The sequence below is a fragment of the Telopea speciosissima genome, chromosome 11 (assembly GCF_018873765.1).
Source record: "Telopea speciosissima isolate NSW1024214 ecotype Mountain lineage chromosome 11, Tspe_v1, whole genome shotgun sequence".
Taxonomy (NCBI): domain Eukaryota; kingdom Viridiplantae; phylum Streptophyta; class Magnoliopsida; order Proteales; family Proteaceae; genus Telopea; species Telopea speciosissima.
This window is the reverse complement of record NC_057926.1, coordinates 34,735,708-34,758,443: the sequence shown is the minus strand read 5'-3', so window position 1 is coordinate 34,758,443 and position 22,736 is coordinate 34,735,708. Positions and strand designations below refer to the sequence as shown.

Genomic DNA, 22,736 nt, shown 5'->3' with positions numbered 1-22,736 from the left:
TCCAAGCTTCAACTTTGGAAGGCAAAGCTTTTGTCTTATGTGCACTGGTCGATTAGAGCTTGTCAGATCATTCATGCAAGGATCCTACATTTATTGGTATAGTTGTTTTTGGTCTCATTGGTTCAATCATTACATCTATTGAATCCAACATGAGTGCCTTCCTCTGGAAAGGGTTAGACAATAACAAATATCTCCACATCATTAGCTGGCCTACAACGTGTTCTTGCAAAAAATGAGGGATGTCTAGGGATTAGAAGGGTTAAAGAGGTATGTTTAACTGAGATTATCAAGCTGCTTTGGAGGATTGTCAGTGGTTAAAATTTAGAAAGGCATATGGGTTTCTTGGGTTAAAACGCGTTATCTTAGGAAAGATTCACTTTGGACCGTATCTCCTCTTCAAAACTCTTCTTGGACTTGGAAAAGGATCCTAAAACACAGACATCGTGTGTCTTCTTCTATCCAATCCCGCATTAATGACAGATCATCCACCTTTCTTTGACTTGATAATTGTCATCCGACCGGGGTCCTTATAAATCTGTATGGGGATAGAATTGCTTATGACTCTGGAAGTAATCGGTTAGCCTTAATCTCTTTGATCCTTTGTGATGGTCATTGAGATCCTGGCCCTAATACATCTCCTAATCTGTTTGATGCTTTGAATATCTTCCCTAGAATCTCCTAGAGGTTTCGTGGATCTAGTGCCATTATCATTTAGAAACAACCCTCAAATGGGTTTTTTTCCTCCGCCTCTACTTGGAACTTGTTGCGTCAGAAATCCTCTCAGAGTGAATTCTTCCTGCAAGACAAGGATTAGCTGAGAGTACCAGGCCAGGCCAGGGATCTCACTCCGATGCTTAAGTTAGATCTCTGAGCAATAATCAGAAGAATTAGAATTTAGATCATTTGGACGTGTGTTACCTCCCCTATTTAAGGTGACGGTGAGTGGCGATTGTGCCTGGAGTGGCCAGAGAAAATCTTGGTGTAGAGTGAGGCCATGACTGATTGTAATACGGGATCGTTGATGATCCATTCTATCCCATACATCGGCTATGGTGTGACGTGGGTAGCGGTTTATTCCCTCCACGCCGGTAGTGGGGTTTTAGGGGCAGCGGTTTTGGGACCGTGTCGGTTCCCGATGATGGTGTTGATCCATGACCCATTACTTGATCCACGACCCGTTACCTGATCCATGACCTGCTCTTATGGATCATGGATTTATTCCTCATCAGGAGCCCCCCACTCCCCTGGACGCGTGCGTCTCAGGGGAGGTCAGGTTACTGCCGTTCTATGATCATTTCTTCGACACTTGAGATTTGACAGCTGGGTGGTTGAGTGTGATTTTCCGCTTCCGCCGTTACCAGCCACGTGGCTAAAAAATCTCAAAAGGCGCTTCGGCTCGAGGTGTCATTTGACGTTCCTCTACTGTATGGACGCATGTCTGTAGGCATTATGACCTCTAGGCTTAGCCCATAGTTGATTGATCCTTGCTAGCCTACATCTTCCAATATGATGTCGCTGTGTGGCATAAACACTAATTTCTCTCGGGGACCCAAACGCCAGCTGACCTCGATCGTCCGATGGATTGCGTCCCTTGGCCTTTGGGTTTGGAAACGTTCCTTCTTCTTCGAGTACATGATTGAAATCTCGCTCTTCGCAGCAATCCCTTGCTGGTCCCTTTCATTTCTATGTTTTTTCACCGTTCTTACCTTCCACGTCTGTACTTTACTCTGGTGCCGTTGTATCCGTGGATTCTCGAATGAAGCTCTAGGCTCTACTCCAACCGGACTGCGCTCTTACGTTCTCATTCTCTTTTGATTTCCATTAGTAAGCGTTATTTTTTATTTTTTTTTATTTTTTTTATGTTTTCATCTTCTTCTCAGCCGAACTCCCACAGGGATTCCGGTGATGTTACCCAAATGAGTGGGGGTTCTGACCCTGAGGTGAGTTCTGAAGAGACCCAAGAGGAACGATCTATACTCTTTGGGTTAAAGAGATTCTCTGCTCGGGTTCATCATTTGACCCAAGACCCCGTTGCTCAGTCCAGTTGCGAGAGGGCTATGCCCGAAACTTCTGCGGTGCGCATTGCCGATGGCGACAGTGTCTCCGGTGTGGAGGAAGAAGATGGCGCCTCTGGTAGGTCTGCCTGTGTGGCTGCTTTTGAGAGTACCTTTACGAAGGATTCATTATCTACCCTCCACGTCTGGTACGGATTTCCTTCTTCGGTAGAGATTTGGGTTCCTACCAGAGCTGAGAGGGCGAGTACCCCCCGGCCAAATATTGTGTGCCTGTATGAAGTGTCCTTTCAGTGTGGCCTACGCTTTCCTATTCACTAGTTCTTTCGAGAAGTGCTGGATCACTTTGAAAGGTAGCCAATGCTTGGAAGCATCTCTTTGGATTCTACCTATTCTTCTCCCAACTGGGTCACCAGGCTTCATAGGTGCTTTTCCTGTATTTTTACCATCTGAAGTAGACTACCGACGAGTGGTTTTATGTGGCTTGACGTAGTCGTTCGGGGTCGTACAGACCCAAATCCTTTGTCTCGCATATGCCTGAGTCTGCAAAGAACTGGAAGGACCGCTTCTTTTTTGCACGTATTGAGGGCAATCCCTTTAGGGCAGATTGGGGACCTATTCGACTATGCTCTGGGAACCAAGTCCCTATGCTGAGCTCATATGATCAGTGGTCTCTAGAGATGGCTGCGACGGGCACGACTTTCAACGTGCGTGGTCTAGCGGATGAGGGTCTACTGATTGAGTATGGACTGAGCTCAGAGGAGCCCAGAGGATTCTTCCAAGGGCAAAGAGAGGGTGTCTAGTGGGGTCTTGCCTCCCCGGATTCCTGAGAAGAGACCTCATGATGCAGCGCCGAGTACTGACTCTATCCCGAAAAGAGTTACGCAGGGTGTTGCATTTCGGGGGTAGACCATCCAGACTCCGAAGGCTCCCAAGCCAGCCTCCCAGGATATGCTGAAGGGGAAATCTGGGAAAGGCGTCACCGGCGTTCCCCCTCCTCCTAAGGGGAAGAAGCGTCTTCAGCCTCAATGGGAGGTCTACGAGGGCGAGTCCTCCCTTCATTCCCCTCGCGTGGCAGGCGAGCTGATGGACTATGACCCTCCTGAGGACGTCGAAGACTTTCAGTCTCGACCAGATGGGGAACTTCTGAACTCGTTCGTCTTGGATTTCACTAGGGTATATCTTGAGCCACGCTGTCTTTATTGTAGCTCTTTTGGAGTCTTCTCTGATGTGATCTTTACTTTTTAGGTTACTCAGGGGTTGAGTGAGCTACGACGATGAGTAGCGGCATTGTCTACCTCCTATGAGGAGGAGAAGAAAATGGGAGAGCTCACGGAGGAGCAAGCGGAGTCTGCCGCGGCAACGATCTCTCGGATGACAGAGGTAGCTAAGGGTCACGAGGACGCGAACAAGTGCTTTACTGAGCGTATTGCGATGCTAGAGACAGATTTAAAGAAAGCCAAGAATGATGCTGCCATAGTGGCAAGGAAGACTGATTTTGTTGCAGTAGACTTTGTTGTCTTCCAGAAGAAGCAGCCTCAAGTTATCGATGAGGCGGTCAAGGCAAAGCTGGAGGCCTTCAAGTCTTCAGATGAATTGAGGGAAAGTATGAAGGAGGTGAGCCGTAAGGGCTATACGACTGGGGTTGATGATACTGTGAAATACGTCCTCGAGACGACTCCAAGGTATAACTTCTCTGGCTTTGGTTACTATGTCCCACCTGTCCCTGCGACCCCGGATGTGCCCGAGGGCGCAGAAGATCCCGTGGATAAGGTGGACCTCCAAACCCCAGCGTCTTCTCCTAGCGCTGCCGTGTCTCCCACGGAAGGGCCTGCTCAACCTACTTCTCCTCCTGCGAGCATGACCTCAGCCTCTGTAGACCTCTTGTCGGATCTCTCCCTTACTAATCTTTCTTTGGACGCAGCCCTTGTTCCTGATCCTGCCATCTAGAGTTGATTTTTTTGATTGTTGCTTCCTTCTCCCTTCTCCTTCTTCTTTCTCTTTTTTTGTTTTTTTTTACTTGTGCTTGTCTCATATTCCTTTATCAGCTTCACGTCTGGGATGTTTAAGCTCTATTTTTGATCGAGGAGATCATGTCTTTCTTCTGACTCTATGAGTCAGGCTTTCGTGTCAACCATGGAGGCCAGTCTTCGCTTTCACCTCCGTGAGTTAGGCTCTCATGCTGACCGCGGGAGTCAGACTTTGGTGCTAACCCTAGCAAGCTAGGCTTTCGTGTTGACTACGGGAGTCAGGCTTTGGTGCTAGCCCTGGCGAGCTAGACTTTCGTGCTGACTGCGGGAGTCAGACTTTGGTGCTAGCCCTGGCGAGCTAGGCTTTCATGCTGGCTGCGGGAGGCAGACTTTGGTGCTAGCCTTGGCGAGCTAGGCTTTCGTGCTAACTATGGGAGTCAGACTTTGGTGCTAGCCCTGGCGAGCTGGGCTTTCGTGCTGACTATAGGAGTCAGACTTTGGTGCTAACCCTGACGAGCTAGGCTTTCGTGCTAACTATGGGAGTCAGACTTTCTTGCTAACTCAATGAGTCGGACTCTCCTGAATGCTTGCACAGTATTTGGATCATGAAGTGATATTGCATTGATCAAAGATGACTTTACATCGATCACTTACTGATAAAAAAATTTATAGGTTCTCTGAATTCCATGGCCGTGGTATCTTGTTGCCCCCCGGGGTCTTCAGGTTATAGGTCCCTGGCCTGATCTGCTTGGAGATTACATATGGTCCTTCCCAGTTTGCATCCAACTTGCCTTGGTACTGTGGTTGGGAGGCGCTAACTTTTTGTAGCACTAAGTCTCCAGCCCTGAATGTCCTTTCCTTGACTTTAGAATTATAATAACGAGTTGTTCGTTGTTTGTACGCCACATTTCTCATTAGTGCGTCCTCCCTGAGCTCATCTAGGAAATCCAGATTTACCCTTAGCCTATCTTGGTATGTTCTTTCATTGAAGTTTAAACTTCTGAGTGACCCTGCCACGACTTCTACTAGGGCCAGTGCTTCGGTTCCATAGGCAAGCCTGAACGGGCTTTCCCCTGTGGGCGTTCGAACTGTAGTTCGATACGACCATAGCACACTTTGTAGTTCATCGACCCATTTTCCCTTTGCTTCTGTTAGCCTTCTTTTTACTCCTGCGAGTAAGGTGCGGTTTGTGATTTCTGCTTGATCATTTGCTTGTGGATATGCTACAGAGGTCGTTCGATGTTCAATGCCGTATTGGGCGCAGAATGCATCGAACTGCTGGTTGTCAAATTATTTCCCGTTATCCGTCACCAGGATCTTTGGCAGGCCAAACCTGTAGATAATCCTGTCTCTAAAGAATTTCTCCATTTGTTGCCGCGTGATTTTGGCTAAAGGCTTGGCTTCTACCCATTTGGTGAAGTAGTCCACAGCGACCATGAGATATTTTCTATTCCCTGAGGCTGGAGTGAAGTTACCCAGTATGTCCATTCCCCACATGGCGAAGGGGATAGGACTAAGTATAGAAGCTAACTCTGTAGCGGGCTGCCGCGGTATGTCAGCGAACTTTTGACATTGCTCGCACCTTTTCACGTATTAGATGGCGTCCTTCTGCATGTTGGGCTAATATAGTCTAGCCCTTAGTATTTTATAGGCCAGGTGGCGGCCCCCCATGTGGCTCCCACATATGCCTTCGTGAACCTCTATCAAAGCGTTCAGAGCGTGTGTGGGAGTTAAGCATTTCAGCAACGGGCTTGTAATTGACCTTTTGTAAAGCCCTCCCTCTATCAAAGTATACCGGGCGGCACGACCTCGAACCTTACGTGGTTCTATTTTGTCTTGGGGAAAGACGTCATCTTTTAGATAAGCGACGATTGGGTCCATCCAACTGGGCTCGACCTCGACTTACGTGACCTCTCGAGCTAGGTGAGCGGGTCCATAGAGTAGCTCAACGTATACCGAACTGTCAAGCTTCGCTAGCTTTTCTTTAGACAAGCACGAAAATGCGTCCGCCTTTTCATTCTCACATCGTGGAACTCTTACTATCTCTAAGCTCTCGAATGAGCTCAATAGTTGCTTCACTTGTTTCAGATATGTAGCCATTCGATCATCTTTGGCGCCATAATCGCCGTTGACTTGATTCACCACCAACTGCGAGTCAGCTCATACAGCTAAATCTCGGACCTATACAGCCTTTGCGGTTCACAACCCCCCAATTAGCGCTTCGTACTTAGCCTCATTGTTGGAGGTGGGAAAGTGCAGGTGTAGCGTGAACTGTATTTTGAAGTCTTCTAGGCTTGTTAGAATGAAGCCCGCTCCCTTGACTTCTGCATTACTTGAACCGTCCACGAACATTGTCTAGGGTGGGTCATGGCTTATTTTTTCTGACGGCACGATCTCGTTCTCTAACTCGTTCTTGCTCTGCATGCACTCAGCTACGAAATCTGCTAGGGCCTGACCTTTTATGGCCGTTCGGGGCCTGTACTTGATTTGGTACTCGCTTAGCTCGATGGCCCAGGTTGTTAGTCTCCCGGACATGTCGGGCTTGTGGAGTACCTTCTTCAAAGGCTGGTCAGTCATGACCACTGTCGGGTAGGCTTGGAAGTATGGCCTCAGCTTTTGGGCCGCTTTCACCAGTGCAAATGCAAGCTTCTCGATCTAGGGATATCAAGTTTCTGCGTCCAGTAGGACATGATTGACATAGTACACCGGTCTTTGGACCCCGTCCTCTTCTCTTATTAAGGTGGCGCTCACAGTTGTCGATGTTGTTGCCAAGTACAGGAGCAATTCCTTTTTAGGAACTGGTCTCGTTAATAATGGCAGATTGGTGAGGTATGCTTTAAGGTCTTCAAAGGCTCTCTGGCATTCCTCCGCCCATTGAAAACTCTTTGCGCCTGTCAAATTCTTCAGCGTTTTGAAGAACGGGAGGCATTTGTCTCCCAAACGAGAAACAAAGCGTGCGAGTGCTGCTATCCTCCCATTTAGTCTTTGTACTTCACGAATAGTCCTGGGCGGGCTCATCTCTTGTATGGCTTTGATTTTTGTAGGGTTGGCCTTAATGCCTCTCTGGGATACCATATAACCCAGGAATTTGCCTGAGCTAACTCCGAAGGCACACTTGGCAGGGTTCAGCTTCATTTGGTGAACCCGCAATACTTGGAAGGCTTTGTCCAGATCAGCTAGGTGATCTTGTGCCCGAATGCTTTTGACCAGCATATCATCCACGTAAACCTCCATATTTCAGCCTATCTGAGCCTTGAAGATTTTGTTCACCATTCTTTGGTAACTCGCGTCGGCGTTCTTCAGACCGAAAGGCATTACCAGGTAGCAGAAGTTTTCCTAGTCAAACCAGAATACTGTGTATAGTTCGTCTCCTTCCTTTATGAGAATCTGGTTGTACCCAGAATATGTGTCCATGAAACTGAGTCGCTCGTGCCCTGTTGTCGCATCTATTAGGAGGTTGATCCTGGGCAAAGGGTACTCATCCTTCAGGCACGCCTTATTGAGGTCTGTGTAATCTACACACATCCTCCATTTCCCATTCGGCTTAGGGACCATCACTACGTTCGTGAGCTAGGTCGGGAATTGCTCCTCTCTGATAAAGTCGGATGCTTTTAGCTTCTCTATTTCTTCCTTCATTGCGGCCTGCTTCTCTAGTGCAAACGTCCTTCTTTTCTGTTGTACTGGCTTCCTGTTGGGGTCTACGTGCAGGGCGTGCTCCGCGATGCAGCTGGGTATGCCCGGCATGTCCGCTGTCGACCAGGCGAACACGTCCTTGTTCTTATGTAGGAATAGTGTGAGCTCCTTCGCTTCTTCCTGATTTAACGAGGACCCGATCTTAACCATCCTGGTTGGGTTCTGTTCATCCACCGGGACTTCCACGAGCTCCTTAACTGGTTTGCCCCGCTAATATCGTCTATCTCCTTCGCGGTTGTCCACGACCTCTACCTGGTAGGCTATTCCCCTACAGTTGCCTTTGTTGCCCTTCAAGAACTTGGCGGGGTACTCCCTGGCTTTTTTCTGTTCTGTCTGGCACTCCCCTATGCCATTAGGGGTGGGAAACTTGACCTTCAGGTGCTTGGTAGAAACCGTTGCTCCCAACTCGTTCAGACTAGGTCGCCCCAATATGGCATTGTAGGCTGTGGCAGCTCGAACGACCATGAAGTTGACTTTTACGATCTTTTGGCATGGGGCCGTTCCCACTGTCATCAGGAGCTCTATAGATCCTTCAATTGGGGTTGGTGTCCCTGAGAATCCTTACAATGGTGCGGCTTTGGGCTTCAGCGTACCGGCCTAGAACCTGAATTGTAAGTATGCATCGTAGGATAGCATATCCACAGATGCTCCTGTATCCACTAAGACCCTATGGACAGGTCGATTGGCTATAACTGCCTGAACCACGATAGCATCGTGTGGCCAGCTCAGCCCCTCCATGTCTTTATCCAAAAAGGTGATTTCAGGCTCTGTGCGTGCTTTCTTCTCGGAAACTTCCGCTACCGTTATGAATCTCACTTTCACTTTAGCTCTGCGACTCGACTCTTGCCTTGGTCCTCCCAAAATGGTGAGGATTGTTGGGGCCGTGGATGTGTTGGTCTCGTCCTGATTTCTCCTGACTTCCTGATGATTGTTTCTCTGATCGCCTTAGTGATCCCTATCTCCCCCTCTTCGGGCTTTATCATCTCTTCGCCAGTCATTCCTTGGGGTTTCTCGACCTCGGGGGTTATCTCTCGCCTCCTTAACGTAACGCCTCATGTGGCCTTTCTGGATCACGTCTTCTATTTCCCTCTTCAGCTGTCTGCAGTCCTCAGTGTCATGGCCTATCTCTCGGTGGAACTCGTAAAATTTGTTCGAATTCTGATCCTCTAGTTTTGAAAACATTGGCCGGGTTTGTTGCAGCAGCCCTCGATCCGATACTTCTATCAGGATTTTAGTCCTGGTGGTATTGAGCGGGGTATACTCGGGACTTGAATCCCTCTCTGACCTCATTCTCTCGTCGTCCCCCTTCTTGTCTTCCTTTTCACTCGTCCTTTTCTTCTCGAGAGCTCTTCCATCCACTGCTTTTCTCGCCTTCATAATATCAAACATGTTGGCGTATTGGTAATAACGATCTAGTAGCTATGACATAGTCATCACCGAATCTAGCGCCAGTGACTTTACTAGATCGTGGTTGGTGACTCTGTTGTGCAGGGCGTTGAAAGCCATCGCATCGTCTAGGTCCTTGATCTCCAGGCTCTCCATGTTAAAGCAGGCGATATAATCTCTGATGGACTCATCAGAGCACTGTTTGACAGCCAACAAGTTGGTTGTGGTCTTCTTCTGCTTTACACTGCTCTGGCAGCGGCTGACAAAGGCCTTGGCCAACTTTGTGAAGCTTTGGATCGAGTTAGGCATCAATTTGGTGAACCACAACACCGCGGGTCCCTTGAGAGAGGTGGAGAAAGATCGGTAAGACACTACATCGGACCCACCATAGACTATCATCATGGCATTGAAGTAGCTGATGTGGTCATTAGGATCGCCCTTCCCATCATAAGCCTCAAACATAGGGGGTTTAAAACCCTTGGGAAGCTCTGCTCTCATGAGCTCCCTCGTAAAGGGATGTTGGCCCGGCCTGAAGCTTTCATCTGGGGTTGTTCCCCTTTCCAGGGCCATAATTTTTGTGTTCATCTCCCTGAGCTTACAGTCAAGCTCTCTTTCTTCTACCTGGTTGTTGATGACGTTCGTGCGTGTGCGACGCGCATTCAACTCGTCCCTGAGATCTAGATGGGGTAGCCTTGGTGGGTCTACTCGATCAATGCGTATGTCCGAGACCCTGGAATGAGTCCTTTCAGACCGGCTGTGAGTTCTCCAGTCGATGGAAATTGATTGATCTTCCACGCTCCAAGGCCTGCTCCGGGTAGGTAGATTCCCCGTAGGCACTGTTCCCAGAGGAGGTAGCTCTCGCCTGGATGGGTGTGATGACCCTGCTCTACTTCCTGATGCTCGTATGTCGTCTCTCGCTATCCTCGGATTCTCCCGGGTTGTTCTTGGGAGTACCAGAGGTTACAACGGTGCCGGTGGTGGTATCGGTGCTGGTGGCAGACCTGCAGCTACGGTAGCTACCGCAGTGGCTGTCCTTAACGCCTGCATCTGGTTGAGAACTTGTAGTTGTAGGTCTTAGATTTGTCCGACGTTGGCCGGCGCACCGGGATCTGTCTCGAGGACCAATCCCTGGGGGAGCGGCGGCGGAGGTGGCAAAGCTTGAATGCCGCGACTGGATTGGCCTTGATTTTGCACCGCCACTGCTTGATCAACCTCTAGTGCGACAGAGGGTTGGGCTCTCACTGCTTCCCCCGCCGTGAGTATCTGGGGGTCGACAGACGTAGTTGTTGTCCACCGCGTTTGGGTCTTCTTCCCTGCATTCCCACCGCCACGAGTGTGCTTCATTGTCTGACGAGTCACCGGGTTTTCCCCGGCTGGTGGGGCTTGAGTATTGGATGGAACAACATCGGGCTCTCCTGCCATGATCTTAGGTTCAGTCGGATAGAGAATCTAAGGCTTTGAGGATTGTGTAGTTTCCCACAGACGGCGCCAAACTGTTGCATCAGAAATCCTCTCGGAGTGAATTCTTCTTGCAAGACAAGGATTAGTTGAGAGTATCGGGCCAGGCCAGTGATCTCACTCCGATGCTTAAGTTAGATCTTTAAGCAATAGTCAGAACAATTAGAATTTAGATCATTTGGACGTGTGTTACCTCTTCTATTTAATGTGACGGTGAGTGGCGATTGTGCCTGGAGTAGCCAGAGAAAATCTCTGTGTGGAGTGAGGCCATGACTGATTGTAATGCGGGATCGTTGATGATCCATTCTATCCCATACGCCGGCTGTGGCGTAACATGGGCAGCGGTTTATTCCCTCCACGCCAGTAGTGGCGTTATAGGGGCAGTGGTTTTGGGACCGTGTCGGTTCCCGATGATGGTGTTCATCCACGACCCGTTACTTGATCCATGACCCGTTACCTGATCCATGACCCGCTCTTATGGATTGCGGAATTATTCCTCATCAGAACCTTATCCACACTCAGGCCCCAAAGGTTCCTTGGCACCCTATTGTTTGATTTAAGATCATACCCCCCATGCATAGCTTTATTGTTTGTCGTGCTCTAACCCATTCCCTTCCCACCTGTGCGCTACTTATCCAAAGACACATCCTTGTCCCTCCCCTTTGTTGCCTTCGTGGAAATGCCTCAGAAAACTTCCATCACTTCTTTTTTAGTGTTCCCTTCTCATGCAGATTTGGTCCAATATTAGCAATCGATGCTGGGCTTACCCTAGGAGCATTGGATCCTTTGATAGCGAGTGGAAGTGGATTCGTGACCACTTTAATGGCAAGTCTTGCATTGACTACCTTGAGAAGCTTGCTTTTGGTGCTTTGATTTATCACATATGGAAAGAATGCAATATTAGGCTTTGTACAGACACCTCTAGATCCCAAGATCAGATTTTTCACTCCATCACTTCGGATGTGCACTCAAAAGTCTCTATTAGGCCGTGCATCCCCTCCTCGAGGAATCATCATGTGATGTCTCCTTGGAACTTATCTTAGATATTAATCGCATGCTTAGATCTTGAGATTGATTTGGGCTGTTTATCTTTCCTTGTATTTAAGCTTTTGCTTGTATTCCTTCCCCCAATTCTTTTTGGATTTTAATCCTCTCAAATTACTAAAAGTGTGCAGTGCAGCAGTGCTAGATGGAGATGTTGACAGCTGGCAGCTCGGACATCTAACGGTCCATATCAATGAGCTCGGACCGTTGGATGTCCAAGCTGCCAAGTGTCGACATCTCCACCTAGCATTTCTGCGCTGCACACTTCTAGGAATTGGAGAGGATTATTTTCCATTCTTTTCCTCTCCCCATTGGGGTGAGATTTTCTTTGCACTTCTTGAATATATGCCAATTCATCCAAAATAAATAAATAAATAAATAATAATAATAATATTAAAATAAAAAAACCAAGCCAAGTAACACAATAAACACCATGATTTGATTCCTTCCTAGAAAACTTGACTGTCTAGACCAAAAATTTAATCTTTTATGAAAGAATGGTACCTTAGGGTCTACCTGTTCATTAATTTTAGCCCCGGCTTAAATTTCCATATCAGAGATAAAGGAGCCACAATGAAATTCCTTTCAGGGTAGGCTCTTTGGAGAGCCCTTTCCCAACAAAAAATACCAAAGAAATCTATCAAGAAAGAAAGAGACAATCGTACACCAACAGGTATGCCATATTTCCCAATTCCTCTGGTATGGTCAAATTAAATTTCAAATTTCATTGGAAGTTCCAATTAGCAACATATACCCATTTGGGTGCTTATTGGTCAAGTAAAAGCAAATTAAGAATTATTTGGAAGAGGGTAGGAATGCATCTTAATTATTATATAGCCATATTTCTCTTTCTTGTGTAATGATTAAAAATTAAAAAGCACTACAGATGGATGTGCAACTAAGATGTCACAATTATGGGATATAAAGAAGATTCAATGGGAAGCTCCATAGCATAATAACTATCTTGTCACAATAATATAACACAATTTTTGAAATATAACCCACCATACTTTACAAGTTTACAAGACATATTATATTGTCAGGTGGTCTTCAACCAATTTCCCACTACTAAATTTAGACAATATATATACTGTAACCAAACCACTAAATCTACAAAGTCATCACAGCCTTCATGTCATCATCTTCAAATTATTTTGTAGTCTATAGGTAGTCTATGAGGCAAAAAAACACACTATTTATATAATATATATGGTGGGTTCTAGAGAACATTCTTATACTCCTGCATGAGTCTTCCATTTGCATGCAACCTCTGAAAGTGACTGTGTAGAAGAGCCATCTCCACTCAATGCCATTGCAGCTGCAACTTTGAGCTCTTTCATCTTGTTACTCACTCTCTTCCCTTCTTCCCCTTCCACCAGGCACTTCACCACTGCCGTGATTTCGTCCCGCCGGATTAACCCATTCTCATCTGCTTTGGGCCTCAATGCTATCTTTATATCATCTACTAGCATCACTGAATTCATCTTTTGTTCTGCATAAAGTGGCCATGCTATCAAAGGTACACCATGTACAACACTCTCCAAGGTTGAGTTCCACCCACAATGGGTCAAGAATCCTCCTGTTGAACCATGGCTAAGCACTTGGATTTGAGGAGCCCAAGAATACACCACAAAACCCCTCTCTTTGGTTCTCTCCAAGAACCCTTCAGGCAGGAAACCTAGAGGATCCTCAGAGCTAGGGATACCAATTAAGCCACCAGCATTTGCTGCCTTTTGATCAGTTGGCTTCCTAGCAACCCATAAGAATCTTTGCTCACTCAACTCCAAGCCCAGGGCCAATTCAGTCAATTGCTCTTCCGAGAGGACTCCAGCACTCCCAAATGATACAAATATAACAGACTCTTGTGGTTGATGGTCCAACCACCTCAAGCACTCAGACCCATCAATAGTATCACTTGAAATTTGGTTCTGTATAAGTGGTCCAACCATGTAGACCGGTGGTTTGCTCAGATCTGTCTCTTCAGTCAAAGCTTTGATTGCACCCGGTTCCAAAGCCATGAAGCTGTTTAACAGAATTCCCTCAGCCAAATGGTAACGTTTAGAGTGGTGTAGAATCCAAGAGTAAGCCTCATTTTTCCTGTCTTGAAGCGGGTCCAGAAAATCTGAACCATGAATCGGTACACAACCGGGTAATTTAACGGGTTCAACCATATCTCTATACTCACAAGAGTACATCTCATCTAGCTTGGGCAAATGGAGTAAGAAAGACAACAACAAAGAGGTTGAGGGGAAGAAAATATAAGGCAAAACATTAAATTCCCTAGCGACATCAAAAGCATCTGTGCCAAAGTGATCAACAACTAAAGCAACAAGATGGGTAGTGGTGGTTAAGGTCTTAAATGTTTCACGTAGAGAATGGAGAGAACGAGTCACAGTAAGGCAGATCCGAGTTTCATCTAAAACATCTTCAGAGAGATCATCGAAGTTAACCGGTGGAAGAAACATTGAATTTATGGTTTTGGGTAGAGCATCTATAAAGGCTTTTAGGGTTTTGGAAGGAGAACCTTCAGTTGGGATAGCTAAAGTGACTGTGAAATTGTGGTGGAAGGTGAGTCTCTTAGCGAGCTCGGTTAATGGGATGAGATGACCTATTCCTGGTGCTGGTAGAATCACAATGTGGGGAGTTTTCTGTGTTTCTTCCATGGTAGGTTGGACTCAACGCTTCTAGGGAGCTGAAGGGTTAGGAGAGGAGATGGGCTTTATATATATACTTGGCTTCCACTTATTTTTGTTTGTTTATTTGGATTATTGATTTATTTGGTTTATAATGGTGGGTGAGCGTTTTACTTTTTCTAGAATACACTAGAAAAACTTGGGATTTGGATTTTTGGACTCGTTTTGTGCAAGTGACTTCACTGTAACGTATGGCTTGTGTAATCAAGCGGCACCTCTTTAATTTGTATTACTTGTGCTTTCCTCAATTCTATTTAGGAGAACAGTTGAAGCAGTAGGAAGTATGGGGTTAGACCTCGTTCTAGCGCTCACAACCTTTGACTCCTTAAGGTAACAAAAACCCTAAGATGTGGAAGAGAGCAAACAAATTGAATTGATTCAAAATTTTAAGATGATTTATGTTCATTCAAAACAACCTTTATGTAAGGTCGGTTTACAAATAAAATAGAAAACAAACTAATATAGAAAAATAAAATACGAAACTAAAATTTCTAAATTGCGTGCAAAATTTAAGATCATGGTACACCCCTTTTTTGCTAAAAAGTCATTGACATTAAAGAACAAAAAAGAACAAATTACAAGACACAACCGAGAACCAAATTAGCAAGCAGGAATCCCACCTTTGACATGGCCATCAGTAGGGAACCCACCCACCAATAAAGAAATCTAAATCTCGGCATGTGCCCCATTTGATCTTTAACGTGTCTAGGAAAGGCACAGTTAGAACACGACAGCCCAGATTTTGCTGCCTGCATGACAATCAATTTATATGTTAGCCTTGCATGTTTGTATAGGAATTTTATCACAGGAGAATGTTCGAACCTCAACATCTAGTAGAAAGATTGATTTTACCGGGTGGGTCTGGGTGCCTAACTACTTCCCAGCACGTAACCTAATCTTTAACCGATCTTTGATCAGACCACGTGGAATCATCTCCAGCTCTTTCCCCTGATCAGGGATTAAGCCACCCTTTTATGGATCCTAGGACCTCATCCTAGGTGGCGACTCCTTTTACATCTCGTGTTTCACCAACAACCAACAACCCCCTCTTTTGTCAAAAGAGATGTGGGGGGAGTGGGAAACCATTTCAGGTCGTTGTACGTAGAATAGGTCATATCAATTTATTCAAAAAGAAAACTATACAACAAAGTAGGGCCCTAACTTGAGGAAGGAAAGAGACCTACAAATAGGGACTCTATGAAAAGTGTAGGACAAGTGTTGCTAGTGGGTGTTGCTATCCTTCCTTGTGATTGTTAGTTTATTGAAGTTCTGGTTTCCTTAAGGAGAATTTGTTTTTGGGGATTATTAGGAAATCCTTACCCTCCTATGAGATGGTATGAATTCATTAATATTGCATGAGATAAGATCAATGGTTTAAAATTTTTAAAAATACGATATTCCACAAAATAACCAACATTTAATTAGCATAGCAAACAAGGTTTTAGAACTTGGAATTGGACTCTGATATACGAAGATGACTCGGCTGATCTAGTCCATATGCTGGTTGATTGTTGAAGAAACTTGAATAGGATTGGGTACAGGGGCAGATTCACGAGTTTCCTCTTGGGGGCACCTAAATTAATTTGGATATACCTATACTATATGAATGAAAGAGCAAATCTGGGATGCGAGGATATATATTTTTTTACATCTACACAAATAAAATATATTAAATTACAGATACATACATTGAGTTTTACAAAAGGTATTTTTTTGGGGGTTGACCCTGACGCAGTTGGAAGTATGGTTGCTAGATCTCGTTCTAGCGCTCAGGCACCTTCAAATCCTGAAGGTAAAGAAAATCCTAATTCTGATGGGAAGAAGAGAGTAAACAGAGCAATTTCATTCATAAGCTTCAAGATACTTTACGTCGTCCAAACAACAACAACAACAAACTCAATCTTATCCCAACTTAATGGGGTCAACTACATCCAAACAAAACAAAGCAGGAAAAACAGAGGTAAAAAAAAATCTGCTAAATGGAAAGAGGAAAGAGGACCGCCCAGTAAGTCAGGAAAATCTCAGCTAAATAGAGTCTGCTGCATAGTTATGTCTATCGAAAATTGAGCTCCAAAATTAATATCTTCGATCCGATCGGGTGGACTTTTGTTGATACAACCTAGAGTAGCCTTGTGCCAAGGGTAGGATCAGGCAGGGTCCTGGAGAAAGAAGAACACTCAATCACAAAATTGGAACTTGCAAGCTCCTCTGAAACTCTCCAATGGAGGTCAAATTCAATATTATTCAAAATCTGCATTTCCTTATTACAATAGATCCTTTTATAGGATTCCCAAAGCCCAACCTCAATTTCTAAGCCTAAGATTGAGTTTTACTAAAATAAGAACATACTAAATAAAAACATAGCATATTAGGTGAAAACTAATTAAAGATAGGATTAGAAGGCAATCAACTATAAATCAGCCAACCAATCTTTGATTGGAATCAACACCAAATCAGTCAATCAATCCTTGATTACAATCAATACCTCCTCATGTTTTGTAGGGCATTGCTTTTGATATAACTTGAAGTGGCTAGCTAATGGAGTGCTAACCGATTTAGCCTTTTTCATGTTGAAATGCTCCAACACCTTTTTAACATATTCTTCTGAGTTACCCAAAGTTTACCTGCACTTCTATCTCTAAGGATTTCCATGCCAAGGATCTTTTTTGCAGCACCAAGATCCTTCATATCAAATTCAACACTCAACAAAGTCTTTAGAGAGATAACTTCATGTTTATTCTTGGCAGCAATGAGCATGTCATCAACATAAAGCATCAAAAGAATAATAGAGTTATCGTCTGATACTTTATAATACACACAACAATCATACTCACTTCTTGTGTAGCCAATTTGCACCATGTAGGATTCAAAGCGCTTGTACGCCTAGGAGATTGCTCAAGACCATAAAGTGACCTCCTAAGCCCACGGAGGCTCCACACAGTAGTCCATCATCAGAAGTCAAGGCACCAAAACCTCAACACCACTGTCTCATCTTTTCTTTGCCAATGACCCGATGATTTTTTCAAAAGTAAACCTTAAAATGGGCAGTTAGGTATGCTCTCTCCTTCAGTCTTTTGCTGCTATCTTTGGTCTCCACATTAATTGAAGGAAGTCCAAACTCTTCTTAGCTGGCTGCTCTATTGAGTCAAAAAAAAAAAATTCCTTCAAACTCCTGGGGATTCACTGAAGGGAAGCTTCCTATCAAATCCCTGGACCTCCCTTTGTCCTCCACTAGATTTTCCTTTGCCCTTTGTTCCCTCATCCTTGATTCTCTCAGATCCAAGCTTCAACTTTGAAAGGCAAAGCTTTTGTCTTATGCGCATTGGTCTGTTAGAGCTTGTCAAATCATTCATGCAAGGATCCTACATTTATTGGTATAGTTGTTTTTGGTCTCATTGGTTCAATCATTAAGTGTATTGAATCCAACATGAGTGCCTTCCTCTGGAAAGGGTTAGACAATAACAAATTTCTCCACATCACTAGCTGGCCTACAACGTGTTCTTGCAAAAAATGAGGGATGTTTGGGGATTAGAAGGGTTAAAGAAGTATGTTTGACTGAGATTATCAAGCTGCTTTGGAGGATTGCCAGTGGTTAGAAAGGCATATGGATTTGGAAAAAGATCCTATAACACAGACATCTTGTGTCTTCTTCTATCCAATCCCGCATTGATGACGGATCATCCACCTTTCTTTGGCTTGATAATTGTCATCCGACCGGGTTCCTTATAAATCTTTATGGGGATAGAATTGCTTACGACTCTGGAAGCAATCGGTTAGCCTTAATCTCTTTGATTCCTGATGGTCGTTGAGATCCTGGCCCTAATACATCTCCTAATCTGTTTGATGCTTGGAATATCTTCCCTAGAATCTCCTAGAGGTTTCGTGGATCTAGTGCCATTGTAATTTGGAAACAACCTCAAATGGGTTTTTTCCTCCTCCTCTACTTGGAACCTTATCCGCATTCAGGCCCCAAAGGTTCCTTGGCACCCTATTGTTTGATTTAAGATCATACCCCCCATGCATAGTTTTATTGTTTGGTGTGCTCTAACCCATTCCCTTCCCACCTGTGCCCTGCTTATCCAAAGACACATCCCTATCCTTCCCCTTTGTTGCCTTCGTGGAAATGCCCTAGAAAACCTCCATCACTTCTTTTTGAGTGTTCCCTTCCCATGCAGATTTGGTCCCATATTAGCAATCGATGCTGGGCTTACCCTAGGAGCATTGGATCCTTTGTTAGCGAGTGGAAGTGGATTCTTGACCACTTTAATGGCAAGTCTTGCATTGACTACCTTGAGAAGCTTGCTTTTGGTGCTTTGGTTTATCACATATGGAAAGAACGTAATATCAGGCTTTGTACAGACACCTCTAGATTCCAAGATCAAAATTTTCACTCCATCACTTCGGATGTGCACTCAAAAGTCTCCATTAGGCCGTGCATCCCTTCCTTGAGGAATCATCATGTTATGTCTCCTTGGAAGTTATCTTTAGATATTAATCCCATGCTTAGATCTTCAGATTGATTTGGGCTGTTTATCTTTCCTTGTATTTAAGCTTCAAGTCGTGCATTCCTACTACAGATACCTGGGGGTTTCGAATAGCTTTGTGGCTGAGTTTGAGGTTCTGTTAGACGGGCTTTTTATTGCATGGGAGAGTGGCTTCATGGACCTTTGGAATGAATCTGATTCGGCAGCTTTGGTGTTGGCCATTCAACACTCAAACATTCTGTGGTTTGCGCTCCAAAGATGGCAGGTCCTCAAGCCTTTCCTTGACTCCTGCAATTGGAAAATCTCACATTGCTTTAGGGAAGCAAATCCTATCGCAGACTACTTGGCTAAGCATGCGGCGATTAACGGAGTGTTTTCAACATACCTGCTCTTTCCTAGTCATATTGTAGATCAGTTGGCTCGTGATGCTATGGGCTTGCCTAGACATAGATTTGTAATGAATTAGGGGAGGTGGCTGGCTGGTCCAGTCTGTGGTTGTGGTTTTTTTTGGTTTCTTCTTGTTTTTGGCTCTGTGACTCTTTTGCCTTTTCTTTAATACAAGGATCTTCTAGCAAAAAAAAAAAAAAAAAAACTTTTGCTTCTATTCCTCCCCCCAATTCTTTTTGGATTTTAATCCTCTCAAATTACTAAAAGTGCGTAGTGCAGCAGTGCTAGGTGGAGATGTTGACAGCTGGCAGCTCGGACATCTAACGGTCCATATCAATGAGCTCAGACCCCTGGATGTTCGAGATGCCAAGTGTTGACATGTCCACCTGGCATTGCTGCACTGCACACTTAGGAATTGGAGAGGATTATTTTCCATTCTTTTCCTCTCCCCATTGGGGTGGGATTTTCTTTGCACTTCTTGAATATATGCCAATTCATCAAATAATAATAATAATAAAATAAAAAACCAGGCCAAGTAACACAATAAACACCATGAGTTGATTCCTTCCTAGAAAACTTGACTGTCTAGACCAAAAATTTATATCTTTTATGAAAGAAAGGAACCTTGGAGTCTACATGTTCATTAATTTTAGCCCCAGCTTAAATTTCCATATCAGAGATAAAGGAGCCACAATGAAATTCCTTTCAAGGTAGGCCCTTTGGAGAGCCCTTCCCAACAAAAAATACCAAAGAAATCTATCAAGAAAGAAAGAGACAATTGTACACCAACAGGTATGACATATTTCCCAATTCCTCTGGTATGGTCAAATTAAATTTCAAATTTCATTGGAAGTTCCAATTAGCAAAATATACCCAGTTGGGAGCTTATTAGTCAAGTAAAAGCAAATTAAGAATTATTTGGAAGAGGGTAGGAATGCAGCTTAATTATTATATAGCCATATTTCTCTTTCTTGTGTAATGATTAAAAATTAAAAAGCACTACAGATGGATGTGCAACTAAGATGTCACAATTATGGGATATAAAGAAGATTCAATGGGAAGCTTCATAGCATAATAAATATCTTGTCACAATAATATAACACAATTTTTGAAATACAACACACCATACTTTACAAGTTTACAAGACATATTATATTGTCAGGTGGTCTTCAACCAATTTCCCACTACTAAATTTAGACAATATATATACTGTAACCAAACCACTAAATCTACAAAGTCATCACAGCCTTCATGTCATCATCTTCAAATTATTTTGTAGTCTATAGGTAGTCTATGAGGCAAAAAAAACACACTATATATGTATATAATATATATGGTGGGTTCTAGAGAACATTCTTATATTCCTGCATGGGTCTTCCATTTGCATGCAACCTCTGAAAGTGACTGTGTAGAAGAGCCATCTCCACTCAATGCCATTGCAGCTGCAACTTTGAGCTCTTTCATCTTGTTACTCACTCTCTTCCCTTCTTCCCCTTCCACCAGGCACTTCACCACTGCCGCGATTTCGTCACGCCGGATTAACCCATTCTCATCTGCTTTGGGCCTCAATGCTATCTTTATATCATCTACTAGCATCACTGAATTCATCTTTTGTTCTGCATAAAGTGGCCATGCTATCAAAGGTACACCATGTACAACACTCTCCAAGGTTGAGTTCCACCCACAATGGGTCAAGAATCCTCCTGTTGAACCATGGCTAAGCACTTGGATTTGAGGAGCCCATGAATACACCACAAAACCCCTCTCTTTGGTTCTCTCCAAGAACCCTTCAGGCAGGAAACCTAGAGGATCCTCAGAGCTATGGATACCAATTAAGCCACCAGCATTTGCTGCCTTTTGATCAGTTGGCTTCCTAGCAACCCATAAGAATCTTTGCTCACTCAACTCCAAGCCCAGGGCCAATTCAGTCAATTGCTCTTCCGAGAGAACTCCAGCACTCCCAAATGATACAAATATAACAGACTCTTGTGGCTGATGGTCCAACCACCTCAAGCACTCAGACCCATCAATAGTATCACTTGAAATTTGGTTCTGTATAAGTGGTCCAACCATGTAGACCGGTGGTTTGCTCAGATCTGTCTCTTCAGTCAAAGCTTTGATTGCACCCGGTTCCAAGGCCATGAAGCTGTTTAACAGAATTCCCTCAGCCAAATGGTAACGTTTAGAATGGTGTAGAATCCAAGAGTAAGCCTCATTCTTCCTGTCTTGAACCGGGTCCAGAAAATCTGAACCATGAATAGGTACACAACCGGGTAATTTAACCGGTTCAACCATATCTCTATACTCACAAGAATACATCTCATCTAGCTTGGGCAAATGGAGTACGAAAGACAACATCAAAGAGGTTGAGGGGAAGAAAATATAAGGCAAAACATTAAATTCCCTAGCGACATCAATAGCATCTGTGCCAAAGAGATCAACAACTAAAGCAACAAGATGAGTAGTTGTGGTTAAGGTTTTAAATGTTTCACGTAGAGAAGGGAGAGAACGAGTCACAGTGAGGCAGATACGAGTTTCAACCAAAACATCTTCAGAGAGATCATCGAAGTTAACTGGTGGAAGAAACAATGAATTTATGGTTTTGGGTAGAGCATCTACAATGGCTTTTAGGGTTTTGGAAGGAGAACCTTCAGTTGAGATAGCTAAAGTGACTGTGAAATTGTGGTGGAGGGTGAGTCTCTTAGCGAGCTCGGTTAATGGGATGAGATGACCTATTCCTGGTGCTGGTAGAATCACAATGTGGGGAGTTTTCTGTGTTTCTTCCATGGTAGGTTGGACTCAAGGCTTCTAGGGAGCTGAAGGGTTAGGAGAGGAGATGGGCTTTATATATACTTGGCTTCCACTTATTTTTTTTTGTTTATTTGGATTATTGGTTTAGTTGGTTTATAATGGTGGTTGAGCGGTTCACTTTTTCTATAATACACTAGAAAAACTTGGGATTTGGATGTTTGGATTCGTTTTGTGCAAGTGAAGTCACTGTAACGTATGGCTTGTGTAATCAAGCGGCACCTCTTTAATTTGTATTACTTGTGCTTTCCTCAATTCAATTTGGGAGAACAGTTGACGAAGTAGGAAGTATGGGGCTAGATCTCGTTTTTGAGCTCACGATCCTCGAATCCTCAAGGTAACAAAAACCCTAATTCCAATGTGGAAGAAGAGCAAACAAATTGAATTGATTCAAAACTTCAAGATGATATAATTTCATCCAAAACGACCCTTATATAAGGCTGGATTAGAAAGAAAAAGGAAACCTAAATAAAATAGAAGACTAATACAGAAAAATAAAATAGAAAACCAAAATTTCTAGATCCAGTGCAAAATTTCAGAGTCCTGGTACACTCCTTAAACGTACGAATTTGACCATGAATCTTATGGTCCAATGAATGAATTTATTGCATGGCCCGCCTGTAGAGCCCTGATTGTTGTTTCCGAAAAGGTATTATGTCTCTCATAATTCCACCCCCGTCAAAAGTTATGGCTCCCAGAAGTTGCACTGGAATTAGTAATTTCGACCTGATTGGGTGGACATCATCCGGTCTAACCGATTCAGAAATTCTTCAGAAATCTTCTCTACATCAACAATGATGG

General features: G+C 44.2%; 2 protein-coding genes across 2 annotated transcripts; both read right to left on the bottom strand.

Annotated features, from left to right (window-relative positions):
* Positions 1–12,602: 12,602 nt before the first annotated feature.
* On the bottom strand, positions 12,603–14,235 carry LOC122645615 (hydroquinone glucosyltransferase-like). The gene has a single exon (XM_043838925.1). The coding sequence runs from the start codon at positions 14,224–14,226 to the stop codon at positions 12,796–12,798; it is 1,431 nt and encodes a 476-aa protein (XP_043694860.1). The 5' UTR covers positions 14,227–14,235; the 3' UTR covers positions 12,603–12,795.
* On the bottom strand, positions 12,603–21,933 carry LOC122645616 (hydroquinone glucosyltransferase-like). The gene is made up of 2 exons (XM_043838926.1): positions 20,464–21,933; positions 12,603–12,766 (listed from the first exon to the last, which is right to left on the bottom strand). Exon 1 carries the CDS (start codon positions 21,912–21,914, stop codon positions 20,484–20,486), a length of 1,431 nt encoding a protein of 476 aa, XP_043694861.1. The 5' UTR covers positions 21,915–21,933; the 3' UTR covers positions 12,603–12,766; positions 20,464–20,483.
* Positions 21,934–22,736: the final 803 nt, after the last annotated feature.

What these genes read in the sequence shown, in the direction of transcription:
- LOC122645615 (XM_043838925.1), bottom strand. Translation starts at nt 14,226, where the DNA reads ATGGAAGAAACACAGAAAACTCCCCACATTGTGATTCTACCAGCACCA.
- LOC122645616 (XM_043838926.1), bottom strand. Translation starts at nt 21,914, where the DNA reads ATGGAAGAAACACAGAAAACTCCCCACATTGTGATTCTACCAGCACCA.